This window comes from Myotis myotis, unplaced genomic scaffold (assembly GCF_014108235.1).
Source record: "Myotis myotis isolate mMyoMyo1 unplaced genomic scaffold, mMyoMyo1.p scaffold_m19_p_43, whole genome shotgun sequence".
Lineage (NCBI taxonomy): Eukaryota > Metazoa > Chordata > Mammalia > Chiroptera > Vespertilionidae > Myotis > Myotis myotis.
In genome coordinates this window covers 135,668-154,678 of record NW_023416350.1, presented here as the reverse complement: position 1 = coordinate 154,678, position 19,011 = coordinate 135,668, and the positions used below count along the sequence as shown (strand labels likewise).

At 52.3% G+C, this 19,011-nt stretch overlaps 1 protein-coding gene across 6 annotated transcripts in view; it reads right to left on the bottom strand.

Moving 5' to 3' along the window:
- Positions 1-19,011, bottom strand: part of KCNIP3 (potassium voltage-gated channel interacting protein 3) — a 70,870-nt gene continuing 51,859 nt past the window's right edge. For 2 of the 6 annotated variants that reach the window (XM_036306785.1, XM_036306790.1), the window contains 7 exons: positions 9,451-9,575; positions 8,937-9,006; positions 8,580-8,650; positions 4,015-4,122; positions 3,313-3,417; positions 2,710-2,772; positions 2-1,984 (listed from right to left, as the gene is read on the bottom strand). In XM_036306785.1, the coding sequence (XP_036162678.1) occupies positions 1,937-1,984; positions 2,710-2,772; positions 3,313-3,417; positions 4,015-4,122; positions 8,580-8,650; positions 8,937-9,006; positions 9,451-9,575 (590 nt within the window). In that variant the 3' untranslated portion in view covers positions 2-1,936. Of the gene's footprint in view, positions 1,985-2,709; positions 2,773-3,251; positions 3,418-4,014; positions 4,123-8,579; positions 8,651-8,936; positions 9,007-9,450; positions 9,576-19,011 lie in introns of all 6 variants that reach the window. The other 4 variants (XM_036306786.1, XM_036306788.1, XM_036306791.1 and 1 more) reach the window with 4 other exon arrangements.

The following is a 19,011-nucleotide window of genomic DNA, read 5'->3' as shown; positions in this document are numbered from 1 at the left end:
TAAGCCAAGGTGAGCCCCACACCTTTGTCAAGTTTCTTTTATTAAAATATACAGGACTGATGTTGGTGGGCACTGAGAACAGGTGCCACCCTCCCAGCTGTGCCCAGGGGAGACGCTTCTGCCATGCAGACATGCGGCCAGTCCTCATCCCAGCGTGGGAGACAGGCTTCTGGCCAAGGCCACGGGGGACAGGGGGATGGCGGCCACCCTCTCCTATGACCTGGGCCCCAGAGAAGCAGAGTGACACCAGCTGGGAGGACCGGGCTGGGGACAGGGGGAGGAGATCCCTGAGCCAGGGAAAGCTGATGCCTCCTGGAGGAGGGGAGGGACCCCAGTCACACTGGAGATGGGGTGTCGTGCATCTCCAAGCCGAGGACCACCTGTGGGTGCCCAGGAGTCCCCTGGCCAAACCAGACCAGTCTCCAGGGCCTCCGCCGTCCCACCCTTTCTGGAAGGCCCTGCTCACCCCGGGCCAGGCCGAGCAGAGGCGGGGCGGTAGCCGATGGAATGTATGTTTGGGAATGTTCCTCAGAAGTCCCCGCTGCCTGGGCAGGAGCGGTCATCGCTCTGTGTGTCCTGGAGGCCCTGTGGACCTCCCGCCGGCCTTGGGCCCTCAGCCTTCGCTGCTGCCTCTGGCCTCAGGTGGACATTGGCCCCATCCCAGGGCAGAACCCAGCCAAGCAGAGTCTGGGGTTTGTGCTTTTGAATGTTGGTGAGCTGGGCTGGGGAGGGGCTTGAGCCCTGACTGCTCTGAGTCACAGAACAGACCCCCCCGCTTCCTTCCCTGGGCCACCCACGGGCCACCGGGCCCAGGGCTCCCGGGCCCAGGCTCAGCCCACCAGGGGGGCGTCTCGGAAAAGCGGTGTCCTCAGCTCCTTGCGGCTCCACCTGAGCTCTGGGGGTGCTTGTGCTTTGTGTATGGGTTGGGGTGAGCCCCTGTGGAGGTGGCCACACTGCTTCAGGACCCACCAGAGGGGAGCTCAACCCAACTGCTGGGCCACGGGAGACGGAGGCTGGGGGACAAAGGACCGAGAAGCCCTTCCTGGGCTGGCAGCCACCGGGCTCCTGGGCGGCCAGTCCCTGAGCCACACGGCCTCTTCTTGGAACCTATGATGACTTGGGGTGAACAGTTCAGAGCCTGAGGGGTGGGGGCAGCGCCACCACTGTGTCCCTACTGAGCCTGGCCTGGGCAAGCAGGGGAGGGCTTCTCCCATCTCCTGGGGTCGGCACAGTCTCCTCACTTTCTCCACCAGGAAACCCAACCCTGAGCTTAAAGGGCCCCCTTCCTGGGACGGAGGACAGCAGGGATGGCCCCTCCTCCTCGCAGCAGAGCTCACCAGGAAACCTTCCCAGGAAGCAGCAGGCTCTGCCTCCATCACTTCTTTCCTAGTCTGAACGCCCTTTATCCCGGCTGCCCCTCAGGGTTCTGCGGTGAGGTGCATCCTGGGAGTGTGGTCAGTGGGCTGAGAGTGTGGTCAGTGGGCTGGGAATGGCTGGGAGACAAGGAGACCAGAGCCTGGCCCATGGGTGGTGGCAAAGAAGGGAAGTGGGAGGGAGGGGCCTTCACTCTGGAGACTGGACCCTCCTTTGCAGGGGAGCTGAGCACTTCCCTGCGCACACTCAGCAGCCAATGGCTGCAGACACTGCTCTTCCCTGGGCCGCTGCAGAGGCAGCCTCACTCCGCTGGCCTGGGATGGGCTGGCTGGGGGGGTGTAGCTCATGTCACCTGGATCCAGCTCCCAACCCGATGCAGCACCCCTCCCCCACCTAGCCCAGAGGAATGGTGCACGCACGTGTGTGTGTGTGTGTGTGTGTGTGTGTGTGTGTGTAGCACACTGTTCACTTTTTGCAAATATATTAGAAAAAAGTTTCTCATGGAGGCTGTTCCTGGCAGGTTGAGGTGGTGACGATGGCCACTTGGGGATCCCGATGTGTCCTAGATGACGTTCTCGAAGAGCTGCATGGAGCTCATGATGTTCTCGTCCTGCGTGGAGAGGGGACGAGAAGCCGGGTCAGACCCAGGTGGACAGGATGGGCGGTGCCCACCTCGGGTCACCTTGAGCGGATTCTGGTCAGGGACCGGCCTCTGCAGGGACCACTCGGTCTGTGTCCCTGGGCTGGGAGGAGCTGGTCAGGCCCAGCCCGTCTTCAGCCCCAAGGCCTGACTGCAGCCCGTCTGGGATCGGCTAACTCACTGAAGGACAAACCTCCCTGGCTGCTCACCCAGTGGAGGCCACGGGCCATGGACAGGTCACTCTGGGAGCGAGGCAAGTGGCAGAGGTCTGATGCCCTGCCTCCCCGACCCCAAGGGCTCTGCAGAGGGAGGCTCCAGGTGCCTGTCCCCCAAGGGTCACACTGCCTCATCACCCCTGCGGGCCCACATCTGCCCCCTCTGACTCAAAGCACGCAAGGGCAGAGCTGAGCTACGGTGCCCACGTGGGCTGTGGCTGGTGGGAGCCGGGGGAGGGGTTCAGAAGAAAGAGTGAAAGTGGAGCTCGGAAAAGTGGTGTCTCAGCCCCTCATGGGCTCCACCTGAACTCTGGGGGTGCTTGTGCTTTGTGTAGGGGGTTGGGGTGAGCCCCTGTGGAGGTGGCCACACTGCTTCAGGACCCCACCAGAGGGGAGCTCAACCCAACTGCTGGGCCAAGGGGCGTGGCCTGAGGACTGGCCAGGGAGGACACAGTGTTCTCAACTCCCGAGGACACCTACCTTCTGACAGGTCTCCAGGAACTCATCAATGGTCACTACCCCGTCCTGATTCCGGTCCATTTTCTGCAACCCAAGCCACACCCTCGGTGAGTCTGTGTCTCACCAGGCACAGTCCCTGTCCCAGGCCTGAGGTTGGGCCTCCTCCACCCCCACCTCTCCCCGCTGTCCCCTACACTGGGTCCTCAGCCCTCGCACCCCACAGCTGCCCTCTCCCTAGTCTGCCCTCCAGCCCCAGAGGCTTCGGACGGCCTCCTGGGCTTACAATTCCCAGAATTCACCCCGACAGGCAAGTAGGACAGATGGAGCAACCAAGGCACAAAAGGGCCACATGTCCCACGGAGACACAGAGAAGTCACCCCAGCCCCATTCCTCCTGCAGACAGTTTCCCTGGAGGAGCTGGGGGGGCACTTGGAAGGCACCAGGACACTGCCAAGATGTCAGCCGCCTTGGAATCTGTGAGCCCAGCCGGCCCTGAGCCGAGGCCTAGCTGACCGGGCACGGCCATTGACCCTCCTGTGGGAGGGGAGGCTCGGGTGGCTCACCCAGGTGCCCTGAGCAGGAGCCCCTTCCTCTTCTGGCCGCACATCCAGCTGAAGCGCTCACCTGGAAGAACCTCTCCACGTGCTCCAGAGGCGCGTCCTCCCGCAGGAGGGGGTAGGTGTGCCGGCCCATCATGTCATAGATGGACTTCATGATAGCCAGCATCTCCTGCAGGGGCAGAGGGGCTGGCATGAGTCCAGCTGCAAGGATGGGGGAGGGTGCAAGGGCCAGAGGGGAGGGGGCTGCACCCATGGGTGGAGAACCCCTCCAGGGCAGGACTGAGCCAGCTGGAGGCCGCCCTGCTCTGCCCCCACCCCGGCTCTGCCCAGTGACAGCTCTGACTCTTCAAGAAAAGTCAGAGGCAGATTTTTGTCTCCAAAATTTGAGACTGTAGCTACTATTTCATATATAAAAAGTGTTTGGGCCAAAAGAACCCACCTGTGGCCCCATGTGGTGAGGGCCCCCCCTTGCCCCTTGATTGGTGGGAGCCAAGGCCAGCCCCACCCTAGGCTTCTCCACCCGTGTCTCCCAAGGCCCTTCTGTAAGAAGGGCTGGTCCTAGGACACTTGCAGAACTGAACCCGATGTGTGGTGAGGGGCACACAGCCCCATGCTCCCTGCACTCAGGGGCCCAGGACAGAGCCCAGGAGGAGAGGAAGCCTCCTGGTGGCTGTCCCCCATCTGGTCTCTGGGTGGGGAGGGGAGGGAAGGCAGGACAGACTGGGCAGGAGGGAGCGCAGACGGGCCAGGCCTCAGTCCCCCGTACCTCTTTGGTGATGTAGCCATCCTTGTTAATGTCGTAGAGGTTAAAGGCCCACTTGAGCTTCTCCTGGACTGTTCCTCGCAGGAGGATGGAGAGGCCAACCACAAAGTCCTGGGAGGAGGGAGGGTGAGGAGTGCCAATCTGACCCCAGGCTCTATTTCCAGTTCGCTGTGGGCTTCCACTGAGCCACAGCTCCAGAGTGAGGGGCTTCCATTACAGAGCAGGCAGGGGCCCACGAGGTTGACAGTGTGTGCGCATGTGCATGTGTGTGCATATGTGTAAATGTGTGTGTGTGTGTGTGTGTGTGTGTGTGTGTGTGTGTGTGGTGGGGATGACATGGTGGCTGATATTGATCTTCTCAAGTAAAGCCATTCGAACATACGGTGCTTCAGACCATAATGCATTGCTCTGATGGAGGACACCTGGGGGCACTCTTTAAGAAGGGGTGCCCTCCCTGTAGTTTGCCAGGATCTGCATGTCAGGGTGTTTGAAAACTCCCAGCTTCCAAAGCTAAGCTGACAGCGCTCAATTCTGGGCCAGGACAAGCCTCTGAGTGTGGTGGATACCGATCACTAACGTGACAAGACAGACGTTCCCACGGCTCCCACTGGAAACGTCCACTGTTGTGTCACAACAGCTGGGGGGACGAGCCTTTCCCTCCGCTCCCGGGAGCCTGCAGGCTGAGCCTCCCGCCCGCGGTCCTCCCGGGGCTTCCTGAGGGAGGGGGGCAGAGGAGGCCGGTCCCAGGAAGGCGGAGGGGCAGCCTGTGGAGGGACAGGCCACACACCCCGGGGCTTAGTCCCCACTCAAACCGCATACTTCCTGGATCTGAGGACGCCGGGGTCACAGAGAGAGAGCCGAGGGAAACAGAGAAAAGCGATTTGGAAGAAACAAAAGTATTACAGGAGGAAAACACTTAACAACTTTTGGGATTTGGAGATTGGAAACCTGACATTCCTAAAATAAGAACAGGATGCTATAAAAAAGGAATAACTAAGAACAAGAAAAAAGCTTTTGGAAATAAAAAATAAGAAAGCAAATGACATACTCGGAAGCAGGGTTGGAGAAGCATGTGGAATCTTCCGTGAAGCGGGGGCAGGCAGAGCTGGAGAGCAGGGGAGAAACGGCGGTAAAGAGAGGCCCAGAGCAGGAGCAGCAGGAGTGCCAGGAAGAAGGGAGGGCACGAGGCACGAGGGCGCGAAGTGGGGGAAGGCCGCCACAACGGGGGGCGGTGCCTGTGCAGGGCCTGCTGAGGCCTCGCGCCGCAAACAGCCCGCAGTGTCACCTGCAGGCATGTATCCCGATGCCACTCAGAAAACCGGGTGCAAAGAGAGCCTCCAGGCTTCCAGAGAGAAAAACAAAGCCAAAGAGAAAGCAGAATCAAGCCCGTCCACAGGCCGGGTCAGCAGGCTTTCCTTCTGGGCAACACTCGGGGGAGGAGGCCAGGGGCCGGTGGCCACCACCCTGAAGGACCACAGCTTCCCACCACGCTCTGGTCCCGCACAACACGTCGAACAAGAGAGCAGAATCAAGACCCTCCCAGACGTCTATCTCCCACATACTTTCTCCCTAGATGGCTGCTGGGAGACGTGCGCCTGAGAAGAAAGCGTAAAGTAGGCAGGAGGAGGGTGCTGGGACCGGGAGACCTGAAGCAGGCCACCCAAAGCAGGGGAGCGGGGACGAGATCCCCAGGAGGTGCCCAGCCCCAGTGGATGCTGGAGCCTTGAGGCTGGGGAGGTGTGTCCTCCGGGAGGTGCCCGTCCCGATGACTGGAGAAGGACCTGGGGTGAGTTAATGATGAGGTCCAGACCCCAGGCAAGTGAAAACTCAGGAAATTGCCAATGGCAGGCAGAATGAGAATGTGTGCAGAAGAGGAGAGCCCGCCACAGTTTACTGCAAGGCTTACTGGGCTCAAACGCCCACAATCAGGCGAACCGCGAGTCCTTGTCCAATCGGAATCCTGTGCTGTGGGAAGCTGAGGATGGAAAAGTGTGTGCCTGCGAGGCCGCGTCCCCACCACCAGGGCAGACGGCCGCAGGCCGTGTCTGAGATGGACAGTCAGGAAGGAGGAGTGGAGGCGTGCTGCTGTGAGAACAGTCAATCAGCTAAAACAAGGCTGCCTCCTCGGGGATGTGGTGTTACTGCTGTTTCCCAAGGTCTATACCCTGTAATCTGCGGGACTCTTGACATCACGTGTGTTTAGGTGAAAAGATGAGAGTATGTCTAGGAAAACCATGGCCAGTCCTCAGAGTCGAGGGCACCGCTGACTCCTGCTGGCGGTTTCCTCAGCAGTGAAGAGTCAAAGCATCTGAGTTCACGCCCTCCCTCTCCTCTGGGGTCCGACAGGCTCCCTGGTGGGAGGGGAAGGACTGGAATCCCACACAGGACCCGTCTCGCGTGGGCCCCGGGGGCACCACTGTCCCCCCTCTGGCCTTCAGACACGGGTCTGTGGTGCGGAAGCCCTCGTGGTCAACCACCCCGGGGACTGTCCCGTTCAGGGTCCCTCCGTGTCTGCCGTATGGCAGCGGTGGTGCCAGGAGAGGGGTGGTGGCAATGTGCCCTGGGCCCACTGGACCATCCTCGGTGACACACAGATGACCCCACGTCCAGACAGCTTTCGAGTTCTAAATTGCCACCCCACACAGCACAGTATGGGTGGGGCCAGCGCTGGTTCTGCGACTCCTTGCCCTTAAGTCTGAGGCATAAGCAGCCTGTCACATCCACAGCCCTGCTCTCCAGCTGCCCCCGAGGCAGAGCCCCGGGAGGCTGAGGGGCTCCTATAGCGACACAGCGATGCAGAGAGGCCTCCGAACTAAGACACCCAGCGTGGCTCCATGCTAAGGTTGGCTGGTCTTGCCCATCTACTTTCTGGTAGTCTCTGGTGAGGGCAGGGAAGTTATAACATTTTCCCATATCAGTCAGTTTTAATTAATATGGGTCTTGTCTCTCAAGAACATACGAAGGCATCGGGATCCCTGTAAATGCCCATAAACTGACCTGAGTGTCCATTTCCAGAACACGCTGAGTCTGAGCCATGAGGGGGCTGAGTGTCATCCCAACCTGCCGGGACCCTTCCTGGCCTGTGAGCAGCCGGCGTGGAGCCCTGCTGGTTGGGAGGACCCTGGGGAGACACATGCCCTCCTCCCTTCCTGGAGAACCTCCCCACAGCAGACCCAGCGTCAAGAGGAAGGTCGTCATGGAGAACACACACCATGTGGACCCAGAGGCGCTACCTTCACAGGCAAAGCGGCACATGGAAGGCCAGATGACACCGGAGGGGACAACCTGAGAGGTGCCAGGCAGAGGGGCCTCAGCACCAGCACCCTCAACTCAGCCACTGACAGCAGCCCCCCAAAACCCACCACCACCACCTTAAAGGTATCAAAAGACCCCTCCCTCGGGGGGTGGGGAGTGATGGCCACAGGGGAGGAACCTGGACCTTCCTGACACCCCCCTGGGCACAGAGGGGCCCTGCTGAGCAGTCGATCCTCCGATTTCAGAACAAGAGGAACCACCACCACGCCCTGGCGTGTCCCTCACACTAGCCCCTTCCCACACCCCCTTCCCAGACGTCTCAGGTGCCTCAAGAAGGATCTGCAGAAACTGGTCACAGGGAGGGGCCCTGGGAACAGTGGGTGTTCCCTGCTGTCTCCCCCTCTGCACGGACGGGATCTGTGCTGTGTGCAGGCATCACTGAGAACAGGGAAGCTGGGAACACTGCACGTTCTCACACGCACAGGAGCCCTGAGAGCGTGGCCAAGGGGGCGGGCCTGTGGCCACCCAGGCGGTGTCAGTGCAGCACTGGGCGGGCGGGCACACGGAGGAATGCAGCAACGCCAGGATGTGATGTTAGAGCCATTATCTCCCCCGGCCTCGCGGGTCTGAGGCTTTCCTGTCACCGCCCTTGGCCGAGTGGTTATCGATCACGCCTGGCTCTCAGCATGGGTTTCCTCCCCAAAGAGGTTTCAGCTTTTCACCTGCAGCTATTTTTAGGAGCCTGGGCTCCGCAGACCTGCCTCCTTCAAATGATCTTGTGGCCTGGCCGGGGCGGGACCCATGGCCGCCCACACAGAGCCAGGCGAGGCCCTGCTGGGGACACGGTGGGGGGCAGGCTCCCCTTCCCGACAGCGGAGACACCAGGCTGGGACGGCAGGAGCCTGCTCAGGCCGGGTGCTCTGTGTGTTTCCGGACAGAGGCGGTGAGTCTGGGGCTGGGGCCTGAAACCCGCTGTCAGCACAGATCTCTCAGTGGAGCCTCGTCTCTTTCTCCCGTGCAAACCCACCCTGGGTCCCTGCCACCTCGGGGTGCTGCAGTGGCTCCCTGGGCTCCCTGGGGCTGGACTGGAAGACAAGGCTGGGAATAGGAGGCCAGACAGCAAAACCAAATTCTACTGACTTCAGAGTTAGGCCCAGGCCAGCCAAACACAGCCCACCTGTTCCCCAGGGGACACGCTGGACCATGTACACCAGGATCAGCCAGACCCTCTAGAGAGCCCGAGGGTGTGGCACCAGGGCAGAGGGACGCCTGGCATGCCACAGGGGATGTGGGAGGGTACAGCAGAGACCTACCTCGAAGCAGATGGCCCCGTTCCCGTCAGCGTCGAAGGCATTGAAGAGGAAGTGTGCGTAGGTGGTGGCATCTGGAGGAGACAAGGGCACTGGCTGGGGTGAGGGGGGCCTCCTGGCATCCAAGCCCCCACCTCAGGCAGCCCCACTGGGGGTCCACCTGTGTCCTGAGCTGGGGTACCCCCTTCCAGTGGGATGAGGCAGCATCAGGCCTCCAGGAAGCAAGTGGTGGCGGGGAGCATAGAGGTGGGGGTGAGGGTCCCCTCCCCATAAAGGGACACCCACCCTCTGCAGAACTGCCATAGGGACAAAGTGGGGGCATCGGGAGAAGCGGGAGCAGGGGTCTGGCCTCAGACTCACCTCCCTGAGGGAAGAACTGTGCGTAAATGAGTTTGAAGGTGTCTTCATCCACCAGGCCCGAGGGACACTCCTGCAGCAGTAAGTCACCCTCAGCAGCCTCGGCCACCCCCAGCCCCGCACCCTGACTCCTCCCTCTGAAGGATGCCTACTGTCCAAGGCACTGCTGGGCTCTACTGAGCCCCCAGGAAAGTCTGATGGTTGGGGGGGGGGGTGAGGCAGGAAGGGTAGGGGTGTGTGTGTGGGGGGGGGGCGGTGGCTGGTCCCCTTGAGCCAATCTGGTCCTTCCCTTGCGCCAGCGCATAGACACGCAGAAAGGAGACACTGACTCTGGGCTTGACCCACACACTCCCCAGACAGGTCTCCCACAAAACATGAGCCTCATCAAGGCCCCAGGATATTTGCTGTTCCATGAAGTTTCTAGAAGGTCTGCCTGAGCCAGAATTCCCCTTCTTGGAGCCAAGGATAAAAGAGTGGGGTGGGTCAGGGCCTCTCCTGAGGGGTGGGGATCACTCACATTCTTGAAGCCCCTATAGAGGGACTGCAGCTCCATCTTGGTGAACTTGGTTTGTGCCTGCAGCTGCTCCAGCCCCTCTGGCTGGTGGCGCACCATGGACAGCTCCAGCTCACTGTCGCTGGTATCTGGAGGGGCACACAGACCCAGGAGGGTGGAACATGCACCCCTCCCCCACCCTTCTCCTTCTTGCTAGGGAGTGGGTGCCAGGCCAGGGGCTGATGTCGGGGTGGAGGGACGCTCCTCGCAGACTGCTGTGTATGGCCACACAGGCTCGCACTGCACAAACGGAGGGGCTGTCGTGGAGCAGCACGCTCAGGCCACTCTGCCTCCCTGTCCTCACAGAGTGGGCCGTCCCTACTCATCTCTCCTGCAGCAGGACCACCCTATTCGCCACACAGTAGGACAGGGGCTGGGAGCTAGCTCTGCCCTTAGAAGACACTGAACAAGGGGAGACAGGAGGGATAAAGACAGCAAGACAGGCTTGAGGGACCCGAAACCTTCAAAACCCAATTCATGGCCACCCCCTCCATGCAGGCCTCCCTGACTTCTGCTGGGAATGGGGAGAGGACCCCCCATGGCCCATTCAGCCTACCACACTGTTGCTTGGTTACATTTGGTGGGGGGACTTACTCACATTTGGACATGAGGTCAAATCTCATTGGGCAGGGACAGCCCTTTTCTTTAATAATAAGACATCCAAGTGTTAACTATTATAGCTGCCTCTCAGCAGGGTGGGGAGAGCATGGATTTCAGATGATCTACTTTTTTTAGTTATCTTTTTTTTTTTTTTACCTTTTCCTAAATTTTCTTGATGTGGCATGCATCACTTTTATAATAAAAACAGAGCTATAGACAGAGAAGCACTGAGTACCTACACCTGCTGAGCAACCTGATCACATAATTGCAGACCTTCCCACCACACTGTCACCACCCCCGCCTCCCCAGGCACCCCACAGAATGATGAGTCTGTGGTGATCTGTAGCCCCTTTGCAATGCCCACCCTGTGCCCACAGAGCGCAGAACAGTGCCAGGCATGGAGTACTGCTAACCTGAGCCTTTAGAACCCTTTGCTGGACCTGCTCCATGCCCGACCTCTCCCAGAAGCACTGCCCACTCTCACTGGCCCAAGAGCAGCCTGCACACTGCCCGGCAAGTGGACTCTGTTGCCCTGGTCATGCACACTCCCAGTCTCCAAGACAGCTGTTTCATACCTTCCTCTCTTTGAACTGCCAGTACCGCCTCCCCATCCTGCCCCTCAGGCTGCTTCCTATATCACCAAGAAAATAGAAGCCACAGAAGAAAATTTTCTGCCACAACACCGACCCACCTACCTGCATCTGGCCCGGACCTCCGCTTTTCCTCTTTCTCTGGGGATGAACTGTCCCTGTTCTTGGCTAACTCCTCCACTTACACTGTGGGTACTGTCTCTTCTCACCTGCTCAAGCATGAGGCTCCAGAAATTCTCCCCACTCTTTCCTCTCTCCTCACCATTATTCTTTCCTCACTTGAGGATCATCCTATCATCATATGGACATCTGCCAATCCTCAGTCAAGTTTAGTATAGGCAAACCTTGCAAGCCAGCAATTCTACTCTGGGTTCTAACATCCCAAATAAAATCTTACCCAGCTAAGGCAGCCTGTAGAAGGATGCTCATGGCAACTGCATTTTTTTAAGGGGAGCTGGAGGCATCCCAAGAGTTTGTCAAGGACAGGATGGGGAACCACAATATGAGGGATGCATACCAGGAAGCACTGTGCAGTGGATTAGAGGTACACCCCAATACACAGATCCAAGAAGCTCAGTGAACCCCAAGAAGGAAAAGTAAAAAGACAAACACATGTAGGAACAGCATGGTCAAGCTGAAGAAAACCAAAAATCAAGAGGCAATCTTAAAAGTATCTATCTAGTGGGGAAAGGGAGACTCTACAAAAGAAGAACAATAAGAAAACACCTAACCTCTCACAAGAAATTATGTAGACCAAGAGACAATGGAGCAACACTTCATGTTGATGAAAGGAAAAATCTGCTAACCTAGAATTTTGTATCCATTGATAATATCCTTCAAAAAACAATGTGAAAGGCATTTTCCAGTAAATCAAGCATGTCAAACTCAAAGGCTAACACAGGCCAAATAAACAAGGTTTAAGTTTATGTGGGCTGCAAAAAAACAAAAGCTCCAATTTTCACAGAAATGTAGATTTATTTCGATAGAGACATGCTGAATACAAAGGGCTGAAATAAATGAGACATCATTAACATAAAATAGAACATTTTAATAAAAATTAATATTTTTTCTTGAACATTAACTTACCAGACACTGAATAACTGCACAAATTAATAAGTGTAATGCAAATAAACCTATTTTTCTGGATCTCTGAAAGCAAAATATTTCCTGTTGCGCACACCAAACAAGTCAGTCCAAGACTAATGACATGGCAAGCAGCTGCTAAAATATTTGCTGCTAGTATTAGTGGAGAGAAATGGTGCGCCTGTGCGTAAGGTAAATAAATGCAACATGATTATAGTAATCAGTCATTAGCGAACGTTGTAGTTCGTTATTAATAATTATGTATAACAGGACACTGTAAAAATTAAGTTATGAAATTTTTATTAAAACATTTCTTACATACCATTATATTGGCTGGGCCGCAAAAATATCCCTTGTAGGCCACATGCGGCCCGCGGGCTGGGAGTTTGACATGCTTGCAGTAAATGAATGCTGGGGAGTTTGTTGCCAGCAGAATTGCATTACAAGAAATGCTAAAGTACTTCAGGATGAAGGAAAATGGTATCAAATAAAAATCAAGATCAGCAAGAAAATAAGAGGAAGTTATAAGAGGAAATATTTTGAATTGAATTTTTGAAAAGATAACATCACAATTTGTGGCAAGCAGGTAAATTACTTAGAGTGAAATTTAAAGCATTAAATACCTATTTTAGAAAAGAGGGACGTTTCTAAATAAGTAAGCTTCCCCCTAAGGCTAAGACCAGGCAAGAATATCTGCTCTCTCCTCTCCTATTCAACATCATGATGAAAGTCCTAATCAATGCAAAAAGGCGTTGGGTGGGGGAGGAGGAAGAAACCAAAAAAAGAAAAGAAGAGAGCAAGAATTAGATTAGAAAGAAAATAACTATCCTTATTTGCAGATGACATGATTATTTATGTAACTAATCCCAAATAACATACAAAAAAAACCCCCTCTGATAAGTGAGCTTAGCAAGGTCACAAGAGACAATGTTAACACACAAAATCAGTAACATTTCTATAGACCAGCAATATACAATTGGAAACAAAAATTTAAAAACAATACTATTTGCAATTGCTTGCCCCACAAATGAAATACATAGGTATAAATCTAACAAAACATGCACACAATCTGAATGCTGAACACTAAGAAATGCCGATGAAAGGAACCACAGAAGACTGAAATAACAGAAGAGACAACCATGTCCATAGATTGAAAGACCCAATATCATAAAAATGTCAATTATTTCCAAAATTTAAGGATTTAACAGAATTCCAATAAAAATCCTGGGAAAATTTTTTGTAGATGTACACACAATAATTCTAAAATTTATATGGAAGGGCAAAGGAACAGAGTAGCTAAAACAGTTTTGAAAAAGAATCATGTGTGGGAAATCAGTCTATCTGATTTTAAGAGTTATTATACAGCTACAATAACCAAGACTGTTAGGTGTTTGAGGAGAGATAGACACACAGATCAATGCAATGAAACAGATAACAGATTTTTGACAAATGTGCAGTGGAGAAAGAATAATTTTTTTAATAGATGGTACTAGAAAATTAGGTATCCACTACCAAAAAATGGACTTTGACTAAACATTATCTATACTAATAAAAGGGTAATATGCTAATTAGATCAAGAGACCTTCCAGACAAAGCCATGGTGGCAAGGCCATGCCAGAGGCGGTTAGGGGCGATCAGGCCAGGAGGGGAGGGCAGTTGGGAGTGATCAGGCCGGCAGGGGGGGCGCAGTTGGGGGTGAGCAGGCTGGCAGGGGGGCAGTTGGGGCAAACAGGCCGACAGGCAGAGTGGTTAGGGGCAATCAGGCAGGCAGGCAGGTGAGCCGTTAGGAGCCAGCGGTCCCAGATTGCAAGAGGGATGTCCCAGCTTGGAGAGGGTGCAGGCCAGGCTGAGGGACACCCCCACTGTGCACGAATTTCGTGCACCAGGCCACTTGTATCGTATACAAAAATTAACTCAAATGGAGCACAGATTTAAATGTAAGACATATAACGATAACACTTCTGGAAAAATAAAGTGGAAGAAAATCTTTATGGCCTGAGTTTAGGCAAAGAGTTCTTAGACATGACATCAACAGCAAAATCATAAAAGAAAAATTTGATAAACTGCACTTTTTCATGAAAATGTAAAACTTTTGCTCCATAAGACAGACTGCTAAATAAAAAGATAAACTACAGACTGGAAAAATATTTGCAAATCACATATCTGACAGAATTTATAAACAACTCTTAAAACCCAGCAGAATTAATAAATGGGCAAAGGACTTGATCAAACACTTCACCCAAGAGGATCTACAGATGACAAGTAAGTACAAATAAAGGTATTTAACATCATTTGCAATGAGGGAAATCCAAATTAAAACCATAATGATGTTTAACTACACACCTATTAGAGTCACTTAACTAACAAATACTGACAACGTCAAGCGAGGATGTTCATAGATTAAGGAGCGGAGGAATGGGAACTATCATACTTTGTTGGCAGGAATGACAATGGTGCTGACCTTCTGGAAATCGGTGTGGCAGTTTCTTATAAACATACACGTACCACATGACCCAGAAATCCCACTGCTGGTTATTTACCCAAATGAAATGAAACCTATTATATTTGCACAATAACTTATGTGAATATCTAGAGCAACTTAATTCACAATCGTCAAAAGCTGAAGACAACCCAAATGCCCTTGGACCAGGGAATGGATAACTGACCCGTGTCACACCCACACAGTGGAATACTCCTCAGCAATGGGTGTGAGCAAACTACGGGTAGCCACGCAACAGGGACGAACCGCAAATGCATTGGTAAGTTAAAGAATCAGACTCAAGAGGCTACCTAATGTAAGACGCCAATCATACGACATTTTGGAAAATATAAAATTATAGAAATTATAGGGAAGGAGAATATATCAGGGGCTGGGGGCAAGGGATGGGCTGACTACAAGATGAGGGAATTGTTTATGGTGATGGGCTTGTTCTAGATCAGTGGTTCTCAACCTTCCTAATGCCGCGACCCTTTAACACAGTTCCTCATGTTGTGGTGACCCCCAACCATAAAATTATTTTCGATGCTACTTCATAACTGTAATTTTGATACTGTTATGAATCGTAATGTAAATATCTGATATGCAGGATGTATTTTCATTGTTACAAATTGAACATATTTAAAGCATAGTTATTAATCACAAAAACAATATGTGATTATATATGTGTTTTCCGATGGTCTTAGGCGACCCCTGTGAAAGGATTGTTAGACCCCCAAAGGGGTTGCGACCCACAGGTTGAGAACCGCTGTTCTATAGCTTGATGGTGGTAGTGGTAACATGACTATGCATTTGTCAAAAGTCACAGAACTAGGAGACACCAGACACATGCATGCACAGAGGAAAGACCACACGAGGACACAGTGAGAAGGCGGCCATCTGCAAGCCAGGGAGAGAGCCTCAGAGGAACCAAACCTGATGGCATCTTGATCTCTGATTTTTAGTCTCCATGTGCGTGAAAAAATAAACCTGTGCTGTTAAAACAAAAACCAAAAACAAACAAACAAACAAAAAACTCATAGGCCTGGGCACCCAAGCAGGCAAATGGCACTCTACCATGCAAATTATAAAAAATAAAAATTAGAATAACGGCTCCAGGGAAGGAAGAAATGGGGGAATAAAAGGGAAAGGGAAAAATAAAATAAGAGAGAGGTTTTAAATGAGTCAAGACTGGCACTGTCCCATGAACTAAAGAGTCTAAACAACCTAATCCTCTTCCTCAAAGGCTAAAAAATAAATAAAATGAAAATCCTGGATAAATATATCCAGGGGTGGGCAAAAAATAGGTTTTCAGTTGTGAGTTCGCGAAACACAGTTTATTTTTGTATTATTTATTTACTTATTATTGTATTATTCATAGACCTACTCTTTATTAATTGTTGTATTATTTTATTTTTTTAAAAAAATAAATCTTTATTGTTGAAAGTATTACATATGTTCTCTCCCCTCCCCATTAACTCTTTCAGTTCACCCCCTGCCCTCCACCCCAGGTCTTTAGCACCATATTGTCTGTGTCCATGGGTTATGCATCTATGCATACAAGAACACTTTAAATTTACACAATGTTATATGTCAATTATATCTCAATAAAGCTGAAAAAAAACCAAAAAAATTATATGTTCATTTCACTTCTGAGCAAAGATGAAATCAAATGTTAGCCAACTTCATCTAACAGTATTTTCAAAAAGTAAAAATGCAACCTGATCAAATAGATTTTAAGAGAATAAGGAGGGAAAATCATTGAAAACCCAAAAAAGGCACTGATAAATATCGGCATCTATTTATAATTAAAGCAAACAAAAACTCCTAGCAAACTAGGAATTCAAGAGAACTGTCTTAACTCGATGCAGATTACATTTGCAAATCGCATATTTACAGAAAATATTAGATTTAATGGCAAAGGTTAAGACACATTCTCTTTAAGATCTGGGCCGCAATCACAAGGTTGGCCTTAATCATCACTAATTGTCCTACCAACGCTCTACAAAAATTTCAAAAAAGAAATAAACGATGTGAGCGTTAGGAAGTAAAGGACAGAACTAACATTACTTGTCAATAATACCGTCCCCAGGGACCAAAAGAATCTACATACATGAGGATTTGTAAGGTTGCCAGCTGCAAAATTAATTTATAAAAACCAATAACAACTTTCTACGCCAGTAATAACCACCTAGAAAATATAATTTAAAAGGTAACATTCGTAATATCAATAAAAACTAAAAAGTACCTAAGCATTAATCAAACCTCAAAGGAGCTCTGTATAGACAGATATCTGAATACATGAAACATTCCATTTTAGATGGGACCATATAATATTATAAAGATGTCATCTCTCCCCAAAGTACTCTGTAAATTCAGTGCACTCTTAGTCAAAAATCTAGTTGGCCTTTCTGAGGACCTTGATAAATTTACTCTGAAATGTAGAACGAGGAATAAAAAGTCCATTAAATTCTGGAAAAGAGGAGTACAGAGGGAGCTTTCCCTATCAGATACTACTACATACTGTGCAGTCACTGCATTAAAAGTTGTGTGGTTGTTACAAGAACAAACAAACCCGCAAGCAGACCAGGGAGCTCAAAAAAAAGAGGTATAGAGGGGGCTTCGCAGAAGCCTGAGGAGAGGTCAGATTGTGTAGTTGATGGAGTTAAGGAAGCTGGCTCCCCACATACAGAAAATGAATCTGGATCCCTTTACGCCACGTGCAACAGTGGGCTCCACCTGAACTAGGGCCCAAATATGAAAGGTGAGCTGCAGAATTCAAAGAAAATGTATCTTGCTAACTAAATGGTAGGGAAAGACTTCTGAAAACTTCGAAAGCTCAAACCATAAAGGAAAAAAATGGAAAAATCCAATCCCATTAAAATTAAGGATTTCTGTTCAACAAAGGCCAGTTAAAGACACTCGCAGGACAGGAGATGACAATGTCCAGTGCTCACAGCCGACAAAAGAAGAATGTCTAAAACAGAGAATCATCGGAGAAGGAGACCACTGCTCTAAGATGCAACGCTCAGCAGGCGGTGCCCAGCTCTGAGGGAGCAGGTTGTGTGAGCTCCCATCGCTTCTGGCAGAAATGACCTGGCCCAAGTGACTGCAGGGCCACACACCACTGACTGTGTGCTGGAAGCTAGTGGGCAAGGAGGATGCACTAGGCAGGCTCTTTACCACAGTGCGCACCCTTCACTATGTCCTCTGTAAGAGCCAGGCGGGCACCTGGTCCCCACCGGCCCAGGATACTGCCTGCTGGGCTGGCTCCAGGGTAAGGTGAGGCGGGCTTTGTGGTGGTTTCTGGCTTCTGCTGGACAGGGAAGTGGGCCGGAGCCCCAGGCTTGATGTTGCTATAGGCTGGGGGCTTGAGCAAGGCCCTCCCTCCCCTAGTCTCTGGCTCAACTGTTGCTTATCTGGACACGGTCAGTGGTTTCTGAGAAGCTTAGTCAGGAATTCCACATGAAGTCTTACTGGGCAGCCTGTCAAGTGCATCCTCCCTGCCCACTAACCTCTAGCACAGTCAGTGGAGCGTGACCCTGGGGGTCCTCTGGGTCAGGTTCTTTCTGCCAGAAGCACTGGGAGCTGACACATGCGCTCCTTCTGCCGCCCTCTGCTTCCTGGGCTTTGCTCACGTTCGCACAGTCGGCCCTCACAAGCCTTGTGAGCGGGACTCTTCCCACTGTAGGTTTGGACCCAGGCAGCTGCTTCCACTTTGAGCTCCTGACACCTGTGCGGTAAGAGGCTGGGACACACAAGGCCCCGCAGCCTCACAGACTTAGACACATGCACGCAGTGTGCCAACGCCCTGGTTCTGCCCCTTTCTGACTGCGTTTCCTTGGGCAAGTCAGTTCCTCTCCCTGAGCCTCAGTCTCCTCACCTATAAAATGAGCCGGAAATGAGGACAGAATTATGATATGCACAAAGTGCCTGAGAGAGCACTCACTAGATTTGGCTAGCCATTGTCGTCAGCACCCCAAATCTGGAAACTCTGCCCAGGGGTCGAAGTACACTGATGGACTTGCAGTGTACCAAGAGCGGCGGCCCCTGCCAGGGACAAGAGAACTCAGGGCGCCCTGAGCAAATCCAACATTGGTAGGAGAGGGTGCTGGCGGGGAGGTGAGCAAGGAGGGGGTAGGTGGAATAACAGTGGCCCAAGCCAAGAGTAGCCACAGGTCACCTTGGCAAGGCCAGGCCCCCATGGTGCTGTGGGAAGAAGGCAGCTATAGAGGGTGGAGCTGCGCTGGAAGAACAGTGGTGGTGGGCCAGGCCATGCACAGGTCTGTTGTGAGATGCCCCATGCTCCCCTTCCCTCCTCTTCTCTTCACCATCTACACTCCAGCCTCACAAATGAGCCTCCAGACGTTACCAGATGTCCACTGGGGGCCAAACTACCCTCGGCCGAGAGCTACTAGTCTAGAACTTAGCAAACCTGAACTGAGATAAGAAGCAGCCAGAGTCAAGCCTTGGGCCACAGGAGTGGACACAAGGTCTGGAGTTAGGGCTCTGTTGGTCTTGAGAACAAAGCTGGTCAGCCTAGGTGCGCCCCATCCCTAGGAGTGTCTTAGCACTGAGTCCCACTTTTAATTTTGCAAAGTGCGGTTGTTCACCCCACCTCTCTGAAGTGGATAGGGGGAAGTAGTCTATTACTATCCTCATTCCACAGATGTGGAAATTACAATACACCAAAGTCACCCAGTAAGCTGGTGAGCACACCAGGCTGGAACTCCCGACAGAGTCACCAGAGACAGAGCCTGACAGGGCACCAGGGCA